Below are 20,363 nucleotides of genomic sequence, written 5' to 3' on the forward strand. Positions count from 1 at the left end.
TATATTTAAGATAATTTTATTGATATTACAATAAACCAGAGTTTATATGCAAGACAAGAGTTGTTTATGCATGTTCTAACCTTCAGCATCGTTCATCTGGAGCACATGAAGAAAACTATTTATTGGCTAATCATAACCGAGGGAGGCGTTTGTTTCGTGTGCATGGCCCTGGGCACATAACATCCATTCTTTGTAAACCGTAAATGTGTATTTTTCCATGGTTTGCTTTGGAAGACTACACGTCAATAACTTCAAGACTAAACTTGTCGGAAATGTAGTTTTTATTGCTTCTTGTTGCTATGAAAACAAGATAACGTTATAAACATAATTGTTATGACTCTATCATAAAGTGGCAGTAAATCAACTCCACCATAGATAAATAACCATCACTAATTATGTTTATACTCAGTGGCCAAGCAATAAAACCATCATCTGTTGTGATATGTCGACTACGTGCGTAACCCGAGTGTAATACTACAAGTACCACAATGCACCGCTCCATTTTCTGCAGAAAGAAACATGGCTGCCTCCAGTTCACCGACGGTATTTTTATTTACGCCTTGTTTGTTTTCTGTTTTAAGACAGACGGCGGAAGGAATAGCGAGTATCAGAAGCTCCCTGGTGAAACACTTCATTTAAATAAGTCGGTAGAGTTTTGGTAAGACGACGCTATTTTCCCGAGCGTTGACATTACCGACAGACTAATATTTTTTTTAATTTTCGCAGAGCTGTCAATTGATTTGCCTTTATCGCGTTAAGCTAGCTTGCTAAACAACTTTACTGGAAGTCCAACGCGTGTGTTGCTACATCCGGTAGTAGTCGCTATGTTTAGCCCCGTGAAGTCTTCTTATTTCAGAGTCAGCCCGGCCATTGTCAACAGAGAACTCGGCAAGACGAAGATGAGATAGCAAGAGGGCTCCCCGGAGTGAGAACACTTGGTTTACTACATAGCTCCAGCAGAACGTAGAGACAACGGAATACGTCACTCAAACATGTTCGGGAATCTTTTCGAGGAAGATGAGGAGGAAGGCTCCCCTTCGACTTCCTCCAGGGGGACCGTCGCAAAGGGGGGAGACGAGCCACCTCCGCCCCGAGGAAGAAGCAATCTGTGCGGCATAAAGAACCAAGGGGGGACGTGCTACCTCAACTCGCTGCTCCAAACGCTGCTCTTCACCCCGGAGTTCAGAGGTGAGGCGGGAGGGCACCGAGGCACGCCGGTGCAGGACAGTCTCCTGACCTCCGGTCAGTTATTGAGAGGTCAATGTGTGTGCAGGGTTCGTACGGTCATGGAAAACCTGGAAAAGTCATGGAATTTTAAAATGGTCATTCCCAGGCCTGGAACAGTCATGGAAAAAACTTAAATCATAAAAGTTTTGGAAAAGTCATTGAAATGTGTTATCACGTGCTCATTTACGCCGAGTTTGAAATCATTAATATCTTTTTTAAAGAAAGACGCTCAAAATATAAGCTGGCGTACGCTCTCAATACACACAATGTTCTACATTTTTCATGTTTTCCCCGAGATTTCAGTTTGGTCATGGACATTTGGTTTAAAGTCATGGAAATCCATTGGGCAAAATGTGTAAGAACCCTGTGTGTTTCTACAGAGGAGCTGTTCAGTTTGGGACCAGCGGAGTTGGGATGCCTGGAAGACAAAGACAAAGCAGGGGCCAAAGTAAGCTTCAAAGTGCTTGTAGCTGTCACCAAAGATGTCATGTCTCTGTGTGTGAAGCGTAATGCGGTTTTACTCTCTTTCCCCAGGTCAGAGTGATCCCTCTGGAGTTACAGAAACTGTTTGCCAGTCTGCTGCTGGTGGACCAGCAGAGCGCCTCCACCGCCAACCTCACCGACAGCTTCGGCTGGAACAGCAGCGAGGTTTGTTTCCATTATCTTTGGAAAGGAGAGCAAGAGAGAGAGAGAGAGAGAGAGAGGCTCGGATTACACTTCTTCTTACATTGATTGATTTACCTTCCTGTCTGGAAGACAGATCCACAATGCGTGCCATAGATGGGGCGTCCAGGTACATGCAGGCGTGTGATTTAACCCTCCTGTTACCTTCACATTTACTCACATATTTTACCCTCGGGGTCAATTTGACCCCAGCAATTAAAACCTCCGGAAAATTATTAGAATTAATATTGTTTCCCAAGTTTAAGTGTGAGGTACTTTATGTTTGTTTGTTGATACCTAAATAGCCCTTTAAATAAATAAAAAAGTTGATATTTCTTATATGTTTGACACAGTGACAAAAAGCCTGGGGTCAAATTGACCCCAAAGAAGAATATGTGTTCCCAGTTGTCCCCAAAAAATTAGGAAAAGTCCTGAAATATGAAGCAAAAATATATTTTTTGAGACGTTAAACATTGAATGGGGTCAAATTGACCCTAAAGGTAATAGAAGGGTTAAACAGGATGGAGAGCTGATATCAAGCTGATGTCCGCTCGTAAAAAGAAGAAGCAGAAAACCATTTTGCTGGTTCAGTGAAGTCTGTTTGATCTTCATCTGAGCAAATCTTGTAGATGTCCGAGTCATGGATTGATTTAGTTGGACTAAAACAATCTGTCGGGGTTCTCAGGCCTCCTGAGAAATCCTGGACAAAAGACACATTTTCTAGTCATAGAAAACACATGGAAAGGGTCAAAGGTCCTGCAAAATGATTTTAACGTTCTCGTATTTTTCTTTAGCTGAGAATTAACTGCGAGGCTATTTATCAGAGCTTCCTAAAAATCTATAATTGCATCTGAAAGGGCTAACTTATGTTCAGGATCGTATCGACTATGTTGTTCTATGATCAATTTGTCATCTAAGAGATGATTTCATAAAAGTTATAGCCATAGACTCAAAGAGAGGAACATATTTTGATCGGGACTTGTCCTTTAACTCCCACGTAAAGCAAATCTCAAGGACTGCATTATTTCATCTACGTAATATTTCAAAAATCAGGCACATCTTGTCTCAAAAAGATGCAGAAAAATTGGTTCACACGTTCGTTACTTAGAGACTGGATTACTGCAACTCCTTATTATCAGGCTGCTCTAATAAATCTCTTAGGTCCCTCCAGTTGATCCAGAATGCTGCAGCTCATGTTCTCACTAAAACTAAGAAAAGAGATCACATCACTCCTGCACTAGCTGCTCTGCACTGGCTCCCAGTAAAATCAAGAATCACTTTTAAAATTCTTCTCTTAACCTACAAAGCCTTGATTGGTGATGCTCCATCATATCTTAAGGAGCTTGTCGTACCATATTGCCCCACTAGAGAGCTCGCTCACTAAATGCAGGACTACTTGTAGTTCCTAGAGTCTTAAAAGTAGAATGGGAGCCAGAGCCTTTGGTTATCAAGCTCCTCTTTATGGAACCAGCTTCACCTTCAGTCCGGGAGGCAGACACAGTCACCTCGTTTAAGAGTAGACTTAAGACCTTCCTCTTTGGCAGAGCTTATAGTTAGGGCTGAATCAGGTTCACCTGGTCCAGCCCCTTGATATGCTGCTATAGGCTTATAGCTGCCGGGGGACGTTTAGGATGCACTGAGTACCTATCTCCTCTTTTTCTCTCCTTAAGGATGAATTTTCATCTCTCAATCACACGTTACTAACTGCTTTCTCTCCGGAGTCCTTGTGACTTCACGTCTCATGGGGTCATCGGACCCTATGAGACGGCATAGATCCTATCTGCCTGATGGATCATCGAGGTCTGGGTCGTGGAATTCCTGCTCCCGACTACGCCACTGTCCTGTTGAGACTCCGCCCACTGTTGAGACTCCGCCCACTCCTCCTCCCCACCGCCATCTGCCTGATGGATCGTGGAGGTCTCCATCGTGGAATATGCCTACTATGAACTATTCATACACTCTGTCATATTCATTGAATGTATTTAAACTCTAAATCTGTCCTTCTGTACACATTACATCTATTGCATCTGTCCATCCTGGAGAGGGATCCTCCTCTGTTGCTCTCCTCCAGGTTTCTTCCCTTTTTTTCCCCCTGAAGGGTTATTTGGGAGTTTTTCCTGGTCCGATGTGAGGTTTTGGGGCAGGGATGTCTATGTGTACAGATTGTAAAGCACTCCGAGACAAATTTGTAATTTGTGAAATTGGGCTATACAAATAAACTGAATTGAATTGAATATTAGTTTATGGCGCAATCCCTGTCGAGCATAACGGCTGGATCACCACCGAAAGTTTCCTGGAACCGTGTCGATGAAAAAGTGCAATATAGTATGAACTATATATACTATTAGTTCATATAATAGAACTGGGACACAACGGACATCTTTTTGTCCCGAACTCAAACCTTCTCGTTTTCATTCCTCTCAGGGAACCAATCAGCATGACGTGCAGGAGCTGAACAAGATTCTGTTCAGCGCATTGGAGCACTCTCTTGTGGGTACCACTGGAAGCACATTTATCCACCAGCTGTATCACGGCACCATTGTCAACAGCATTGTCTGCAAGGAGTGTGGGAACATCAGCCAGAGACAGGTGTGTCTACATGTACAGGGTTTCTCTCAATTTATGAAGTTTCATTCATTCTCTCCATTAAATACTGTTGGAAATAGTTTTTTTTTTTTGTCTATCGTTCAGTAAGATTTAGAGTTAGCTGGTGGAATAAATCTCTCGACTAAATGCTAAAGCAAAGATAAGTAAGTTATCACGTTTGTTTTTTGGGCCTTCTTTAGGAGGACTTCCTGGACCTGACGGCGTGTGTTTGTGGCGTGTCGAGCCTGGAAGAGGCTTTGTGGAACATGTTTGTGGAGGAAGAGATGTTTGAGGGCAGTAACCTGTACCGCTGTGCACAGTGCGACCGGCTGGTCACGGCTGCTAAGGTCAGTGCCAGCTTTCAGACCGTCGACACAATAACAACGGTTAAAATACAATTAACCTCGCGAGATGTGAAACGTCTCCTTTCTCTTTCGATTAAGTCTCATATTAAACAATCGAGTCGAAAGGAGTATTAACCCTCCAGTTCCCTTCACATTTACTAACATATTTTACCCTCGGGGTCAATTTGACCCCAGCAATTAAAACCTCCAGAAAATTATTAGAATTAATATTGTTTTCCAAGTTTAAGTGTGAGGTACTTTATGTTTGTTTGTTGACTACCTAAATAGCCCTTTAAATATATAAAAAAGTTGATATTTACCTTCGCATTGAAAATGCGGAAGGTTATGTTTTAATCGCCGTGTATTTATTTATTTATTTGTATGCGTGTTATTCGCATAAGTAAAAAAGTATTAAACCGAATCGCATGAAATTTGTTGGGATGATTCGTTATTATCCGGGGACCATTTGATTAGATTTTGGGATCGATCGGGTCAAGGTCATGAAATGTCAACATCTTCTTTTTACCATAGCGCGGTCAATTTATATTCAATTGGCATGCAACTAATGCCAACATGTTCATAATTCAATGCCCAATCTTGTGATATGCGAAGGTATGTGCTCTACCGAGTGCCCATTCTAGTTCTTATATGTTTGACAGTGAAAAACAGCCTGGGGTCAAATTGACCCTCAAGAACACCGACATTAAACATTGAATGGGGTCAAATTGACCCTAAAGGTAACAGGAGGGTTAAAACGAAGCTTGTTAAAAGCTTCTTTGTATCGATATTTTTTGTCTTGTTCCCATGAAAAAATATAGTTTCTCACCTTCCTTTTCTGTCTTTGCTTGTATGTAGTCGGCCAAGCTGCAGAAGCTTCCTCCATTCATGACCATGTCCCTGCTCAGGTTCAGCTTCGACTTTGCCAAATGTGAGCGATACAAGGAGACGGGACGCTACAAGTTCCCCTTAACCATCGACCTTCGGCCGTTTTGTGAAGAGGTAGCTGACAGATTTTAATATGACCTCACTTTCTTTTGATTGGGCACATTTAACATGACTTTTCTTAATTGTTGTTTTTTGTTGTTGTTGTTATTGTCTTTGGTTCTCAGGCTTCTTCTTAACATCATCCAGGAAGGCTTTGACACCCTGAGATGTCTCGATAAGTTAACTGTTGTGTCTTCCTCCCCCACAGACTGATGCTGAGGACTCTGATTACTCCTACGAGCTGTTCTCTGTGATCATCCATAAGGGAGGCTGCTATGGCGGCCATTACCATGTTTATATCAGGGACATTGACCAGCTTGGCCAATGGGAGCCACCGGTGAGAAAAGCAGGAGAGCAAACAGGAGGATGAAAAAACTAGAATCAACTATTAAATATCATAAGCAGTCTTTAGTTTTACTCATATTTTTAGAATATTTTCTCAGTAGTGGCTAATTATTGATTGATTATTCACCAAAAAGTACTGTTCAAAACATCTAACTGGCAGATTTTTCACATGTGCATAACTCAGCAATGTAACGCGTTATCCCAACCTGCAAGCTTTTGAATGCGTGCATTCGGAAAACCATCATCTCTGTTTTATTTCCAGGAGGAGGAATGCAAAGCCAAGACTCAGAATAATGTCAAGGAGGAAGTCAAAGAAATGCATGAGCCAAAACTTGAAGAAGATGACCCTTTGTCTGTGATCGCGGCTGTTATTGCCCAGGTAGAGCAGCCCCTTCCTCAATCTGAACTCTGTGTTCATAGTTTTTCCTTGTTGACTCCGTAGGACAGCCAGTTCATTTATTTGTTGCTGTTCGTATATTCTCCACTAGGAGCCATCAAAGACTGTCCTGTCGGACCAATTGGGACAAAAACTCATGGATAGGATTGGGTCTTCCTGGAGCAAAAAGTTCAGAAAGCACTATGGCCCAATAGGAAAGGTATTTATGGTTTCTTTCTTTTTATGATATTCCTATGTTTTCCTTAAATCTTGAATTACTGCTGGTGTTATTTGGGGTTCATACAATTTGGTGATATTATTTCCTTTTTTTCCTTCTGGTTTAGTTCCTCCAGTCCCACAATGATGTGTTCATGTTGGTGTCTAATGGTACTCGAGTGGCACTGAAGACAAACCCGCCGAACCCTGCGACTCGGCCCCCCGGCCCAGAAAGGCAGACGACTAACTCTGATCCATCGACCCCGTCCGACCCCACAGCTGCTGAACAACAGCCAGAACTAGACCAGAAGTCAGGGCCCGAACAAAAGGTCCGAAAGCACCTGTCACCGCTTTCAAGAATTCAAGTTCTAAAATGACATTCTGAAGACTTTTAAAGGAAAAATATACAATTGTGTGTGGGTTCCTGGAGGACACTTCTTGTGAGTACTTTGATGACTGCTTCACAGTGTTTCTTCCTGTCTGTCAGCAGGGTAGCCACTGGTTTGACCTCAATGACTCCACAGTGACCTCCATTAGGGAGTCTGACATAGAGAAGCAGTTCCAGGGCAAAGAGAGTGCATACATGCTGTTCTACAGAAAAACACAGCTGCACAGGCCCAGCGAAGGTAATGGACACAATCTTTTTTTTTTATTAGACAAAAAGATCAAAGACGGAGGAAAGAAAAGATTAAGTTGCGTAATTTGAAATAGAAGTGACAGTGACTTGATTCAATGAAACAACAAACATGTTTTAATTTACAGCATTCATTCATAGTTTCATTCAAGTACACAGCATTTGAAGTTATTGGACGACTAATATGAATCAAATGTGTTTCTACATCTGCAGCTCTCAACAATCCCCAATATAAAATTCCTCTTGACCTCATCCAGATGGCAAAGGAGGAGAACATAAGAATTCAGAAAATGCGGTACACAACCACACATATTATCCACGACACGCTGCACGACTATCACATATTTTGACGGTTCTTGACTTAGGAGTGTGACATTTCAGTGATTTCTAAAATTACTCAATACGTGAAGTTTAAAACTCAAACATTAAAGAAAGTTATATTCAAATGGTTTTCTCACACGAATTATTAATCCCCATTGTTTCTCTGACAGCGAGGAGTTTGACGCCACCAATAACACCGTGGAGCTGCGTCTCCATCTGGCCCCCTCTTACAGGCTATCACACGGAGCCCTGCAGCCAATCGGCAACGAGCAGACCGGGAGCAGCGCTCTGAGTTTTGACCGCAGAAAGACCGTGGGAGATCTTCGATTAGCTATTTATCAGGTAACCTGATTTCCAAAAAGATGAGCGTTTTTTGTTTTTAAATGCAGAAAAATAAAATGATGGGTGATTTGTGCGTGTGTGTATATGTGTGTGTGTGTTTAGAAGCAGGAACTCTGGGAAGGGGACATGGCTCTGACTGTGGCCAGGAGTCTTCCTGCTGGTCTACACCTCTACAATACTTTAACAGGTGAGACACTGACATGTAAAACGTAGAAGAAGTGTTGAACGTCCGTCACAACGTTCTGTGTGCGGTTGTCTCGGCAGACGACGGCGTCTCCTTGTATCGTGCGGGCATTTGTACAAACTCTGACCTGTTTGTGTGGAACGGCAGAGAGGTGAGTGCAACGCATTCTCAGGGACCACAACGCGAGTTTAGTCAGCGGTGGTAAGATCCCAAATGTCCGACTTGTGGACTGTTTTTTTTAATCCCTTCAGGTGTGCGGTGCGACTGTCCCAACTGGAGCCGAGTGGGAGCCGGTGCTGCTGAATGTAGTCCGTCCCAATTTGCGGGAAGATGGGGATCGGGATGAGGTGGGGGGTGGATCGGAGTGTGAGGAGGGAAGAGGAGGTTTTGAAAATGGGGGGCCGGGGCTTAAAAGGGAGGCCAGAGGGTTTGCAGGTGCCGCGACTCTCGGGGAGGTGAGGGAGGAACTCGGGGAGCCTGAGGAGTGTCTGCTGTGCCAGGAGCATAAGGGGGGGAAGAGAGCCGAGCAGGGGGCGGGGGAGGGCGGCGGGGCGAGTGGATGGAGGGTGTTCCCCCCCGATGATATGCAACGGACGCTCAAGGAGCTGTCGCTGAAAGACGGAGACGCGCTGTTGGTGCTGGAGCCACAGTCCCTGGACAGCAGGTACACTCCTCTGCCGTTTGTGTGTTGTTCTTTGTGTGTGTGTGTGTGTTTTACGACTGTCTTCTTAATGTTGCTCAGCATGTTCGCTCTAAACGGAGATGTCGTCACTGTGACGACTCCGTCGGACTGCCGCTGGCTCCAGGTGGAGTTTGTACCACAGAAAGCTGGAGAAGGAGAGGAAGAAGAGGAGATGAGGAAGATCAAAGTTCCAGCTACAGGAAATATGGTCATTATGTATTTTATTTTATTTTTAACCTATCTGGTCGGACTCTTTATCTCATATTTATTGATCGAGCGCCACGTTGTTCATTCTGACTCATACTTCCAGCTGCTGTGTGAGGTGAAGCAGAGGGCCTTAGAGGAGCTGCAGCTCCCGCCGCCGCCTGCAGGCAAGATGCTCGGACTGCACAACATTTCCTGGTTGAACCAACACGTTTTATGTGTATTTCATACGCTCGATACAAGTTAACAGCTTGCATAGGATAATAATGAAGTAAAAATATCTTAAATGTCTCTTACATAATGTAAAATCACAGGCCATTAAAATGGAACACTGCTTTAGGCTTGTTTATTGTCAAATTTTGATTCATACGTTTCCCTAATATAGAAGATCTCGATAAATTATAACTATATAATGTGCTTATGAAGTTGCTCGGGACTTCATAAGTAACATTTTTATCTCGGCTACTGTTCAGGCAATCATACATGTCTGTCTAAGTTGTAATTCTTTCATTTGTATGCGAGTAAACATTAATACTTAAATCCGCTGTTGTGTTTCTGTCTCACTGACCAGGTGCACGGTACTGCCTGAGACATGTGGACTGCACAGGGAAACTCCTTCCTCCAGGTACCTTGTCATTTGTTACCTGGGGGTAAAAATAATGGCGCAGTGATCTTGGAGCTGGAAACTCCCCTCATTTTCACAAAATATTAAGATAGGCATTCCTTTACACAGGCCCTCATAAAATGTTAAAAAGGTACCCGACCCCTCCCCCGACTCCCTCCCCTGCGTGTTTGAAGTGTTGTAACACATTCACTGAGTGCACTTGTGTCGTCCCGGTTTACCTGGCAGTGTGTGAGGAGCTGAGTGTTCGGGATGCAGGGGTGCGACTCATGACCACACTGACTCTCTGTCCGGGAAATGCCCCCAAGGCATCGCAGGTGTGTCTCTCTATTTGAAACCTTCAATAAATCCTTTGTAGCTGCAGCTGCACGGGTGAATGTTACAGAAGCTTTAAGTGCCAGTAAACCGATCCTATCCTCCAGTTCAGAGCGGAGGCGAAGGGTTACGAGCGTTTTAAAGGCGCTTGATTCATGTTTTTGGATGTAAGATTTTCTCTTGTGCGTTCCAGCTTTTCTTGCACTTCTCTGTGGGCACAGCGCCCTCTGCTGGCATGGAGATGGACATCATAGTGGAGAAAACATGTACTGTCAAAGAGGTGCAGAAACTTCCATTCATGAAACATTATCTGCTAATGTTGCATGTACGTGTACAAATATTATCTCTTGATATTTGCAGTGTCTCAAGGAAATGCTGGATGCTGTTCGACTTGATGGTAAAACTACACCAACGCATGATGTTGTTTTGAACTGTTCACCAAAATGATCTTTGCTTTTGTTAAACTACTTTTTAATGTTTATTGAAACGTGTGTGTGTGTGTGAAGGCACCTGCTGGCACTTAAGGAGGCTCGATTGGTGTGAAGACGTTGGAGAGCCAATTATGGACGAGGTGAGCGGCAGATTGCACAATACATCATAACTAAATGTTATGCACGTTTGCATATATTAGAATTTGTTTACCCTGCTTATTGGGTTTACATTCTCACTTGCATTGTTAAAGCTTTTTATCCCCAGACAAGAGTGAACTAAGAAGAGTGAATATTGATTGAAAACTAACGAAATATGAAACTGGAATGAAAAACTTGTATAGAGCCAAAAAGCAAACGCCACTCGCATGATACCAACACTTTGAACTCTTAAGTGTCCATTAAAAAAACTGTTTATTATTGTTTTCCTCAGGATGCTTCTCTGTCGGAGCTGAAAATAAACAATGGGGAGACCTTGATCGTCACAGAAGGACAACTTCCTCCCAAGGTACTGAAATGTTTTTATTTTGTGTTGCAGATTCATATAATACGGTGTCACGTCTCTCTTGAGCCGTGGTTGTCTTTTTGTTTTCTCAGGGGTTTCTCAAGCTGTCAGTGTGGCTGTGTCTGGATGCCACAACCGACTCTGCCGTTTCCATGGATTTTAATCCCACTGACGACGACCCCGCGGAGGTCGTGACTGTGGGCGACTCGCCGCCTCCGGCTGTCGGCAACACGGCGGAACCGAGAAGTGCGGGACGGGTGGAGATATCGGACCAAGCTACCCTGGAGGATCTCAAGACTCAGGTAGCGTGTGACGGTTGCGTGTATATAGTGGGAGTGTGCTCGCCTGTGCGGGCGCACACACGCCGGCATCGGAGCTCTGCAGCGCGAGACGGAGAGCCGAGAAGTGTTAACGCGACAGAAATGACATGCTGCTGGTTAGAGACGATCAATAACAGACGTTTAGTTTAATAATGGAACAAAGACGTCTTTAAGAAAAGGACCTTAAATTACTTCTGCTTAAATCTGGCGCTTTAGAGAAAATTACAGGTTGGCGGGCGGAGATTTCAGGGGGGCGGGGCGCCAATCTGGTAGAATGGTAGGGGAAACACTGAGATTCTATTGGACTTTAGTCCTCATTACTTAGGAAACCTAAGAGCTTCCCCTTTCCAGTCCTTCAGTTAGTTATAAGACCAGAGGATGAATACTCTTTGTATTTACAGTTTGCCAGCTATGGGGTGCTTTTTAGTTTTAAGTCGACGACAACTCGACTCACGCAAAGGAAGCTGCTTCTCTTCTCTTTTTATAGACTTGTGAAAGTCTGTGATTTTCTTTACCTTTTTTGTTTATGCTTCTTCCTTCTGACCAATTGACTTGATTGTCCTTTTCTTTGCCAGATGTTGACACTGCCCGCCCTTCAGGGTGTGTGTGTGCCAACCACTGCGTTCATGCGTGTGTGGCAGCTTGAGGGACGGAGGCTGACTCGTATCCTCAGAGGGCCGCAGCTCACTCTCAAGTACAGACGCTTTCCCGTCACAGCGGAATTATTTTTAAATCAGAAAAAAGGCAAAGCTTTGAGTCGTTGTTGATCCACATTTTGGTTCCTTCTCGATCAGGAAATTGAAGCTGTCCAGTGGTACAGGCCTGTGTGTGCAACGGCTCCTCAAAGAAGAAGAACTTGGGTAAAGTTTTTGCCGTCATCAGTTTTCTGCTCTATACATAATGTTCTGCAGCGTCCTTATTTTTTTCGCCGAGTACATTTCCCTTATTTCAAGTAGAGTTAAATGCTTTGTCTTGTTCCTAAGTTCTAAAGATGTGATCCTGAATGTCAAAATGGGAGTCCCAGGCGAGAGACATTTCTACCCGCCAGAGGAGCTGGTTTGGGATGCGGCCCGTGACTCCTCCCCTCGCTCTCTACGCTCTTGTCTGGCTTCACACTACGGCCTCTCCCCCGACTCGCTGCTGTTGGCCAAACACCAGTCGGACAAACACACCTGGGAGGAAATCTCAAACTGGGTGAGATGAGAAAAGGAAGTCCTGTAAGGGGGAACCTGTCTTCTGTGTGTGTGTACTAGCAGTCTCTGGCGCAATAGAACAGGTGGTGGAGGAACTGGTGACGCTTCAGAGAGTGTGGGGAGAAATGCAGCTGAGAGTGGAAAACAGAGTCGACCTTGGTCCTTCAGTTCATCTGGTTCTTCAGGGATTTTTATTCCTAAGCAAAGAATGTATCCCACAATCAAAGTATATCTGTAATGTGTCTTTGTTGTTGTTCAGAGTCAGCAGGTGTCGAAGAAGAAGAGGAGGAAGGCTGAATCACTCCTGGGGCCACCGTTTCACCTCAAAGATGGCGACACAGTCGGCATCAAGGTTTTGATAAACCCGTTTGTTTTGAACATGGAGTCCATTTGGTTTGATTTGTTTGAGAAACACTGAATCTGTTTAAAAAGATATATATATATATATTCTTTATCCCCAGAATCTTCTGATTGATAACAACAGGAGCTTCCTGACCCTGGAGGACGAGCAGAGCCAGCTGAGGCTCAGGGAGCAAGCGGAGCAGTGCAGGAAAGGGTGGGATGACTCTCCTCTGACACGGAGACGATGCTCGTGACGTGTTGCAGCAGCCGTGGCCGTGGCCCTGTCGACGGCCCTGTCGACGGCCCTGTCGACGGCATTGCTCTCGTACAGAAAACCAACTGACCTATTTATGGCGGTTATTATTTGCCAATCATCGTGTGACTAAAGTTATTAGTCATTAAGCTGCAACGCCGCAACACTCAATATGTTCCGATTAGCTGGGGCGGCTGCAGCTCAGTGGGGTCAGGAGGTCGTCGGTTCGATCCCCGCTCTCCCCATTAGTTGCAAGTCGAAGTGTCCTTGAGCAAGGCACTGAACCCCCAGCTGCTCCCCGGGCGCATCACTGCAGCCCACTGCTCCTTCATGACTGAGGAGGGGTTAAATTCAGAGGATACATTTCATTGCATGTGTACCTGGACTGCAATGACAATAGATTGAATCCAATCCAATTATGCTGTGTGTGTGTGTACCTAAGTGTATATATATATAATGTTGTACAACGTTTATCCCAAATCCCTCTTTCCAGAGCCCAGGCCACAGGCTCTGAGGGTGTTGGACCACAGAAGAAGACCGGACCGACCAAATCCAGGAAGCCAGAGGTAGCGCTGTCGATCAACGTTGGAGTCTTCCGGTAGCGCTCTGCTCCCGTGGGCGCACGGACAAATCCAATCTACCTAGAAAACTACACGCACTTACACACAGAGGCCATGATGCAATTGGGACAATCCGCTTGACGTCGGTCTGATGCCATTTACTTTTCTGTATTTCTCCACAAATCCCTCAAAACCAACTGCAATTGAAATCTTTTGTTGGCGGGAAGAGAACGAGTTTCATTTTGTCAACTTGATGAAGTGTTTTGTAACAATGGAGCGTGACTTTCATTCTTTCTATACGATATCTCGGGATCTCTTGGAAGAGGCCTCATGTTTGTTGTCTTCCTCTCGACAAGCTTTCTAAATACGGACCGCCACTCATGCCCTTTTTTAAATTACATTGTAGTTTTATTATCCGAGAAATATTCGAGGAGGGTTTGACCTTCAGGAAATCTTAGCTGCATGACTCAATAGTTAAGAGAAGCAGAAAAAAAACAGTTTTGAAGTATTTTTAGTTTTTTTACAGGCCGGTAGTTCTATAATCATGCTTGTGTATACTGGAGCTTCTTTCTCATCGCCACTTCTTTATAAAATATAGCAATAAGGATGGCTGCATACTTGTTGCCGTCCGCTAGTGGCTGTACAATTTCCACTTGTTTAATACATTTTTCAGCACAATAAGCCATTAGTAAAAGGAAATCAACCTCCATTAGTTGTTGTTTACAAGGTGTTTTAATTGCTGCTTATTTTTATGATAAACCTGTCACTAACCGCCGATGACCAACGCGGTTATCATGGCCTTGTTTTGGGTCGGCGTGAGAGGAGAGGCGGGCCTTAATGTGGAGGCGTCTCGATGTCGCGCCGTCCTCCCTACCTCACTCTCTCCCGCTCTCATTCTACCTCTCCTGTCTTCACCCCCAAGTTCTACAACTCGACTCGTGTTTTAACCCGAAGTACCTGCTCTTAGTTTACTCCGGTTAAAAGAATACAACAAAAGTGTTCCAACGATCCATAGAGGGATCATTTGGGTTCGTGCATTTTCCACTTAAAATGTGACGTGACACTCGAACTGCTGAAATGTAGATTGTCTGCTGTTTGTTGACTTGGATGATGTTTATTCGGCACGCTGCAGCCTCTTTATTGCTGACGATTGAAGCAGACTGTCTTCATTTTCAGGTCAATCTATATTTAATTTTTAAAGAAATATGGGTGTGGAGCCAAACTGTAACAGCTGTGCTAACAAATGATTTAGCTGCTTTCAAGATATACTTTCACAGATTCAAATCTTTTCTGTTTCAGTTGCATGCATATATGTGAACTTCAGGGAAGTTAAAAAGGGTTCTTATGGATCATTTATTTGAAAAAGTAACAGAATTTTTAACTGTATGAAGTGGGATATTTTCTTCTGATTAAAAAAAAAACCCGTTTCTTTATAATTTGTTTGATTCATATATAGATATACTTAATCAGTTCTTTTATTTACAATATACTCTGCAATAGTCAAATTTAGTTTGGGTGGTCAATAAGTTGTTGGTTAATGACAACTGTATTACAGTAGATATGTTTGTACACTATGAACAATAAAGTTGACTGCTGATGAATCGCTGTTGCTTTTTTATGAATGTCCTCTTTGGTACAGACTCATGGTTGATTATGAATTCTAATAACTTTGCTGATCCAAGTTTTCTCTTTTAAAAATATTTTTATGGGTTGGCATTTGTGCTTTTTAATCATATTGCTAAAATGAAAGTGTTTGAAAATATAGACGACCACTAAATTATCCCATTAGTGAAACTTTTTTAGGATTTTTAAAACTAGGAAATCATAATTTTGGTAATGCTGACACTGAACTAAGATGATGACCACGGGAAATAAAGGTCTGCAGTATTTGTCTGTGCCTTAACGCTAATTTGCATATGCATTGTGTAGTTCACTTGTGTTTTGTGTGTATGTGAACATTTTGCAGTGATTATGCCATGGCCCTGTTGAGACTCCGCCCACTCCTCTCCCTCCATCTGATGGATGGTGGAATATGCCGATTACCAACTCTTCATCCACTCTGTCATCTTCATTGTGTTGTTCCTGTGTTTTAATTAGTGTGTAATGATTCCTTCTGGTCACATGACATCTATTGCACCTGTCCATCCTGGAGAGGGATCCTCCTCTGTTCTCTCCTCAAGGGGTCTGACCTTTTACCCTGAAGGGTTGTTTGGGAGTTGTTCCTGATCCCATGTGAGGTCAAAGGTCAGGGATATCTATATGTACGGATTGTAAAGCACTCTGAGGGGAATTTGTAATTTGTGAAAATGGGCTCTACAAATAAACTGACTTGGAAAAAAACTGAATGAATTACAGCCAGTCTGGAACAGCCAATCAGATCCCCCTGCTGCTCTTGAGTCCCCGCCCTCCTGTCCCAGTATTAATTTGGCAGACTTGCTGCAGGATTTACTGCTCGGAGGACAGCGACCGGTTGACTGCTTCACACCGAACTGGACCAGTACCACCCGCCACAATGGTTGATGCTTTCTGCGCAACATGGAAACTGGTCGACAGCCAGAACTTTGATGAATACATGAAGGCACTGGGTAAGATCATTTAGTGTTCTGCTTGAATTAAGATGATATTGCAGCAATATTGTGTTTAAGGGATAGTTGCTTAGTGTTCTCCTATATTTACAGAAAAGAAGTACAAAAAAAAAGAGTTATTCTCTTGATTTATGTCCAGATTAATAATGCATCAGCACTAAAGTCACTTTTTCTTTATTTATTTACAGGTGTTGGTTTTGCCACGAGACAAGTGGGCAATGTCACCAAACCCACAGTAGCGATCAGCCAGGATGGGGACAAAGTGGTGGTTAAAACCCAGAGCACCTTCAAGAACACCGAGATCTCCTCCAAACTGGGAGAGGAGTTTGACGAGACCACAGCTGATGACCGACACGTCAAAGTAAGTCAACAGTTGGTGTGTAATCTTCTCCGAGTGTCTGTTTGGAGGTGGTTTAAATGTAAATGTTGGTGCTTGCAGTCTATCTTCACCATGGAAGGAGACACACTTGTGCAAGTGCAGAAGTGGGACGGCAAGGAGACGAAATTCGTCAGAGAAATCAAGGATGGGAAGCTGGTGGCGGTAAGATTAACAAATAAAAACTCACTTGATAGAGTATGAAATGAAATGAACCACGTACACAACTGAGAGACGATGACTTGCCGTTGTGATTCCATGTTTCAGTTAGCATTATAAAGTACTTGTTAAAACTTGCTTTGTCTTTGGAATGTTGTAATAACTGATTTTATATAACCATCATAAACTGCAGAACACTGTCCCATCAAAGTACCGACTGGTCTTGTTGCTTTGTCTCTCCTCTGCCTCACAGACTTTGACCTTTGAGGGCGTCCAGGCGGTCCGCACATATGAGAAAGCCTAACTTTGCCATCACTGAGCAAATCCTCCATGCACTGCTAACGATCAACGGGGTGTTTTTTGTTGAGCTTTTACAGAATGCAGTGATTTGCACTTGATTTGCTATTGAAACATGAGATACATATTTTGGGAAATCTTTTTTGTCAGAGCTTTTGTAAGAAATTCAGACTGTGATGGACCAAAACTGTTTTGTTGAGCGCGTCTTAAAAATGGAAAAATAAACTCCTCGTCCAAACCTCGTCTCAGACTGTTCAGTTTCTATTTGATAAAAGTCACGAGAGCTCCATCCCTTCCACTTTATCTCACCTTTTTTTTTTCATGGAATTTTGAATGGACTGCTACTTTTTCTTCTTCTTTTCTTTTCTGCCTTTGTTGCGGGAACAGAGCTCCCCCTGTGATGGGGGAGCTCCAGGTGACAGCTGCAGGGTGGGGGTGCGGGCCAGAGCAGCGGCCCCCCGTGACCATTGAACCCATGGGAATGAATGTCCTCTGGTAACCCCCAGATGGTCGCTCGATGGTGTTTTGAGCCCTCACCGGCGCCTTCCAGGCAGCCGCTGCCTGGAAGGCGCCGGAAGGTGGTCCCGCCCCCCAAAACTCTGATCCAATCAATGCGCTACCCCCACTTGGAGCGGAGCGCATATTCAAATCCACTTTTTGGAGCGCATTGCATATTCAAACCCGCGCATTTGGAGCCAAACCCACTTGGAGCGCATTTGGAGCGCATTTAACCCACTTGGTTCAACAATTTCAAAGGTACGTAGCTATTTTGGGCCGGCTAATGTTGTGGTAATGTTATTTCAACCTGCTAGCTAGCAGATAGATGATGCTAATCTTAGCTGTGGTAATGTCATTTCTACCTGCTAGCGAGCTAAATCTGGTTAAAACATTAGGTAACAAAGTAAGATTAATTACTGCAGATTAATCACTGTATTTGAGTGATTGTTAATGGTTAGTGGTTATCTTTCAAATGATGCCTGTGAGGCACTTGACGTTGAGACTGGTTGACTTCCAGGCTGCTTTGGAATAAGGATACCTCTGAGGCAGCCACCAGTTTTTGGATAACTCTGAGGCATCATAGGTAGTGTTGACTGCCAGGCTGCCTAGTCGTTGGTATACAGGTTAACTCACAGGCATCCAGTTGGTTTTAGATACCTGTAAGGCATCTAGACGGACATTAAGAGGGGCTGACTCCCAGGCTGCTTCCTAACACTGGTTAGCTCTCAGGCAGCCAATTAGCTTTGGATGCCTGTGAGGCACTTGATGTTGAGACACTTGATGTTGAGACTGGTTGACTGTAGACTGATATCCCTTAGTTAAATTGTCCTCATGCCTCCTCATACAGATAGGCCTATTGAATAAATCTGCCAGATTATTTTTAACATTGCATATGCCTAACATTATGTGATAATACTAATCACACTCATATTGCCTTTCTCTTTCAGTTCATGAAGAAATGGCGCCCAGGAAGGGTAAGGTTCAACCTAGACCTACTTTAATGACTAAAAAAAAGTCTCTTTCACACACTGACATTTAACAATGACTTCAATAATTCCCCAAAAATACTTATTAGTTCCTTGCAATGTCTTTATACAGTAGGAAGCGGAAGGCCCTGCAGGTGTCAAAAGGTGGTAAGTTATTCTTTATCTTGCCATCTGGACTCGAGTACTACAACACTAGTTCATCTCCTCATATAGCAAATTTGGTTACTTCTTGTTACTTTATAGGACCATCTGCAAAGATCGCAATTTTCCACCAGTCACCACTGGTTGGTGGAGCCTCCGCCCCAGCCCCAACCCCATCTAGCCCTGCTGCTCCATCCACCCTTCCTGCCCCATCCGGCCCTGCTGCTCCACCAAGCCCTACTGCCCCATCCCAGCCGGCATTTCAGAATGTCCACAGCCTTTTGAGGACATGCTCAGGGCATCGGAGCAAAAGGTGAAGTGCACAGCTAGGCATAGGTTTCTTCAAGACAGGTTTATATTTTTAGTGGTAGTGTGGTAGTAACAGTACTGAGACCATTTGTGATGGGATCTGGGAAAACCAGTCACATGGTGAAATTTGACCTTTTGGAAGCTGACTTCAAGCTTGTTTCAAATATGTTTTCATTATTTGTCTGTTTCAAATGTTATGATTGCCCAAAGTCAGCTGATCAGTTAGATTTCATGGAATAGAATTTTGACGAAAAAAACTTTAAAGAGAGGGGTTCTAAATAGACTGGCTGGTTGAATAAAGCACATTTTAACACATTCAATTAATGAAAAACAAGTAGATATGTTTAGGGATGATAGACATGTTATAGAATAATAATTGAATCAAAACCCAATTTCACCAAAATACTGAGTTTCGACCTACTAGTATTTTCACTCTAATCTCAAAAATGTCCCTTTTCACCATGTGACTGGTTTCCCCAGAGCCCATCACAGTTTTGGGTTATAGGAACATCTGTTGGGATGGCAGTAAAGACAGAAGGGCTATGTACAGACATTACATGTGTACAATACTGTACTGTATGTAAAGAAGATGAAATCATAATATTGTTACGAATAATATTGTTGAAACATTGAAACCTTCTTTGAGTGTGACTCAGAAATTATTTTTACAAAGATACCAGATAACGGTGGAGGAGATCAGGAGGAGGACTGCTCCACCTGATTGCAAACTATTCAAAGACAGACCACAACAAGCGGCAGATACAAACTGTCCATCACGACGGGCATTTAAGCGCAGGCGAAGACAGCGAACCGTAATTAGTCTTTCCCCAGTTTTCCGACCTGTCCCACACTGCCCCAATAAAATATTTAGATAATATTTATAGTGTATTAAATTCTGCCATCCTTAGTGCTTAGTAAACTAAGCTGTTTGCGTGTGAAATTTTGTTTTTACCATTTTACTGTGTGTATGAGGGTTGTATTTGGCCTTTATTTTCAATAAAGAATATGTCACACCCATCAGTCATGTCTCTCCTCCATCATGTGTGTGTCCTCTGACGATACATTTAAAAAAAATAATTAATGTAAGTTGGGGTTTCATTAACTTGTAACACTCTACTGGAATAAACCCTTATGTGAAGCTGTAGAAATTAGTGTTGCCATATTGTGTTACCATGACTATTTGCCTTAATCCACATGCCTAACATGTCGGATCTGTAATTTACACCATGCGATTTCAGGCCCAGCTAGCTAAATTATCAGACTAGTTAAATCAAGATGCCAAGTTCAATACACTTCCAATTCACGACACATACACAGTGATGTAGAACATGAAGATATTTAATTAATGAACACAACAAACAACAAA

At 43.3% G+C, this 20,363-nt stretch overlaps 2 protein-coding genes across 3 annotated transcripts; both read left to right on the plus strand.

Annotated features, from left to right (window-relative positions):
- The first annotated feature begins 533 nt into the window (after positions 1-533).
- usp40 (ubiquitin specific peptidase 40) lies at positions 534-15,247 on the plus strand. 2 transcript variants are annotated; one of them, XM_056426095.1, is made up of 31 exons: positions 534-1,188; positions 1,608-1,675; positions 1,762-1,875; positions 4,315-4,479; positions 4,677-4,823; positions 5,676-5,819; positions 6,013-6,141; positions 6,412-6,528; positions 6,638-6,745; positions 6,870-7,070; positions 7,229-7,367; positions 7,589-7,670; positions 7,867-8,038; positions 8,141-8,225; positions 8,303-8,373; positions 8,474-8,886; positions 8,965-9,112; positions 9,215-9,275; positions 9,680-9,733; positions 9,959-10,047; positions 10,239-10,325; positions 10,406-10,442; positions 10,552-10,616; positions 10,907-10,981; positions 11,071-11,280; positions 11,874-11,992; positions 12,093-12,158; positions 12,282-12,492; positions 12,751-12,843; positions 12,953-13,047; positions 13,580-15,247. In XM_056426095.1, exons 1-31 carry the CDS (start codon positions 993-995, stop codon positions 13,686-13,688), a joined length of 3,870 nt encoding a protein of 1,289 aa, XP_056282070.1. In that variant the 5' UTR covers positions 534-992; the 3' UTR covers positions 13,689-15,247. The 2 variants fall into 2 exon arrangements, with proteins under 2 accessions (XP_056282070.1, XP_056282071.1); XM_056426096.1 differs by having other exon boundaries at positions 7,232-7,367.
- An 863-nt stretch (positions 15,248-16,110) lies between these two features.
- fabp7a (fatty acid binding protein 7, brain, a) lies at positions 16,111-17,305 on the plus strand. The gene is made up of 4 exons (XM_056426098.1): positions 16,111-16,231; positions 16,420-16,592; positions 16,671-16,772; positions 17,020-17,305. The coding sequence occupies exons 1-4, from the start codon at positions 16,159-16,161 to the stop codon at positions 17,068-17,070; spliced, it is 399 nt and encodes a 132-aa protein (XP_056282073.1). The 5' UTR covers positions 16,111-16,158; the 3' UTR covers positions 17,071-17,305.
- Positions 17,306-20,363: the final 3,058 nt, after the last annotated feature.

Source organism: Pseudoliparis swirei, chromosome 11, assembly GCF_029220125.1.
Source record: "Pseudoliparis swirei isolate HS2019 ecotype Mariana Trench chromosome 11, NWPU_hadal_v1, whole genome shotgun sequence".
In the NCBI taxonomy this organism is placed as follows: domain Eukaryota; kingdom Metazoa; phylum Chordata; class Actinopteri; order Perciformes; family Liparidae; genus Pseudoliparis; species Pseudoliparis swirei.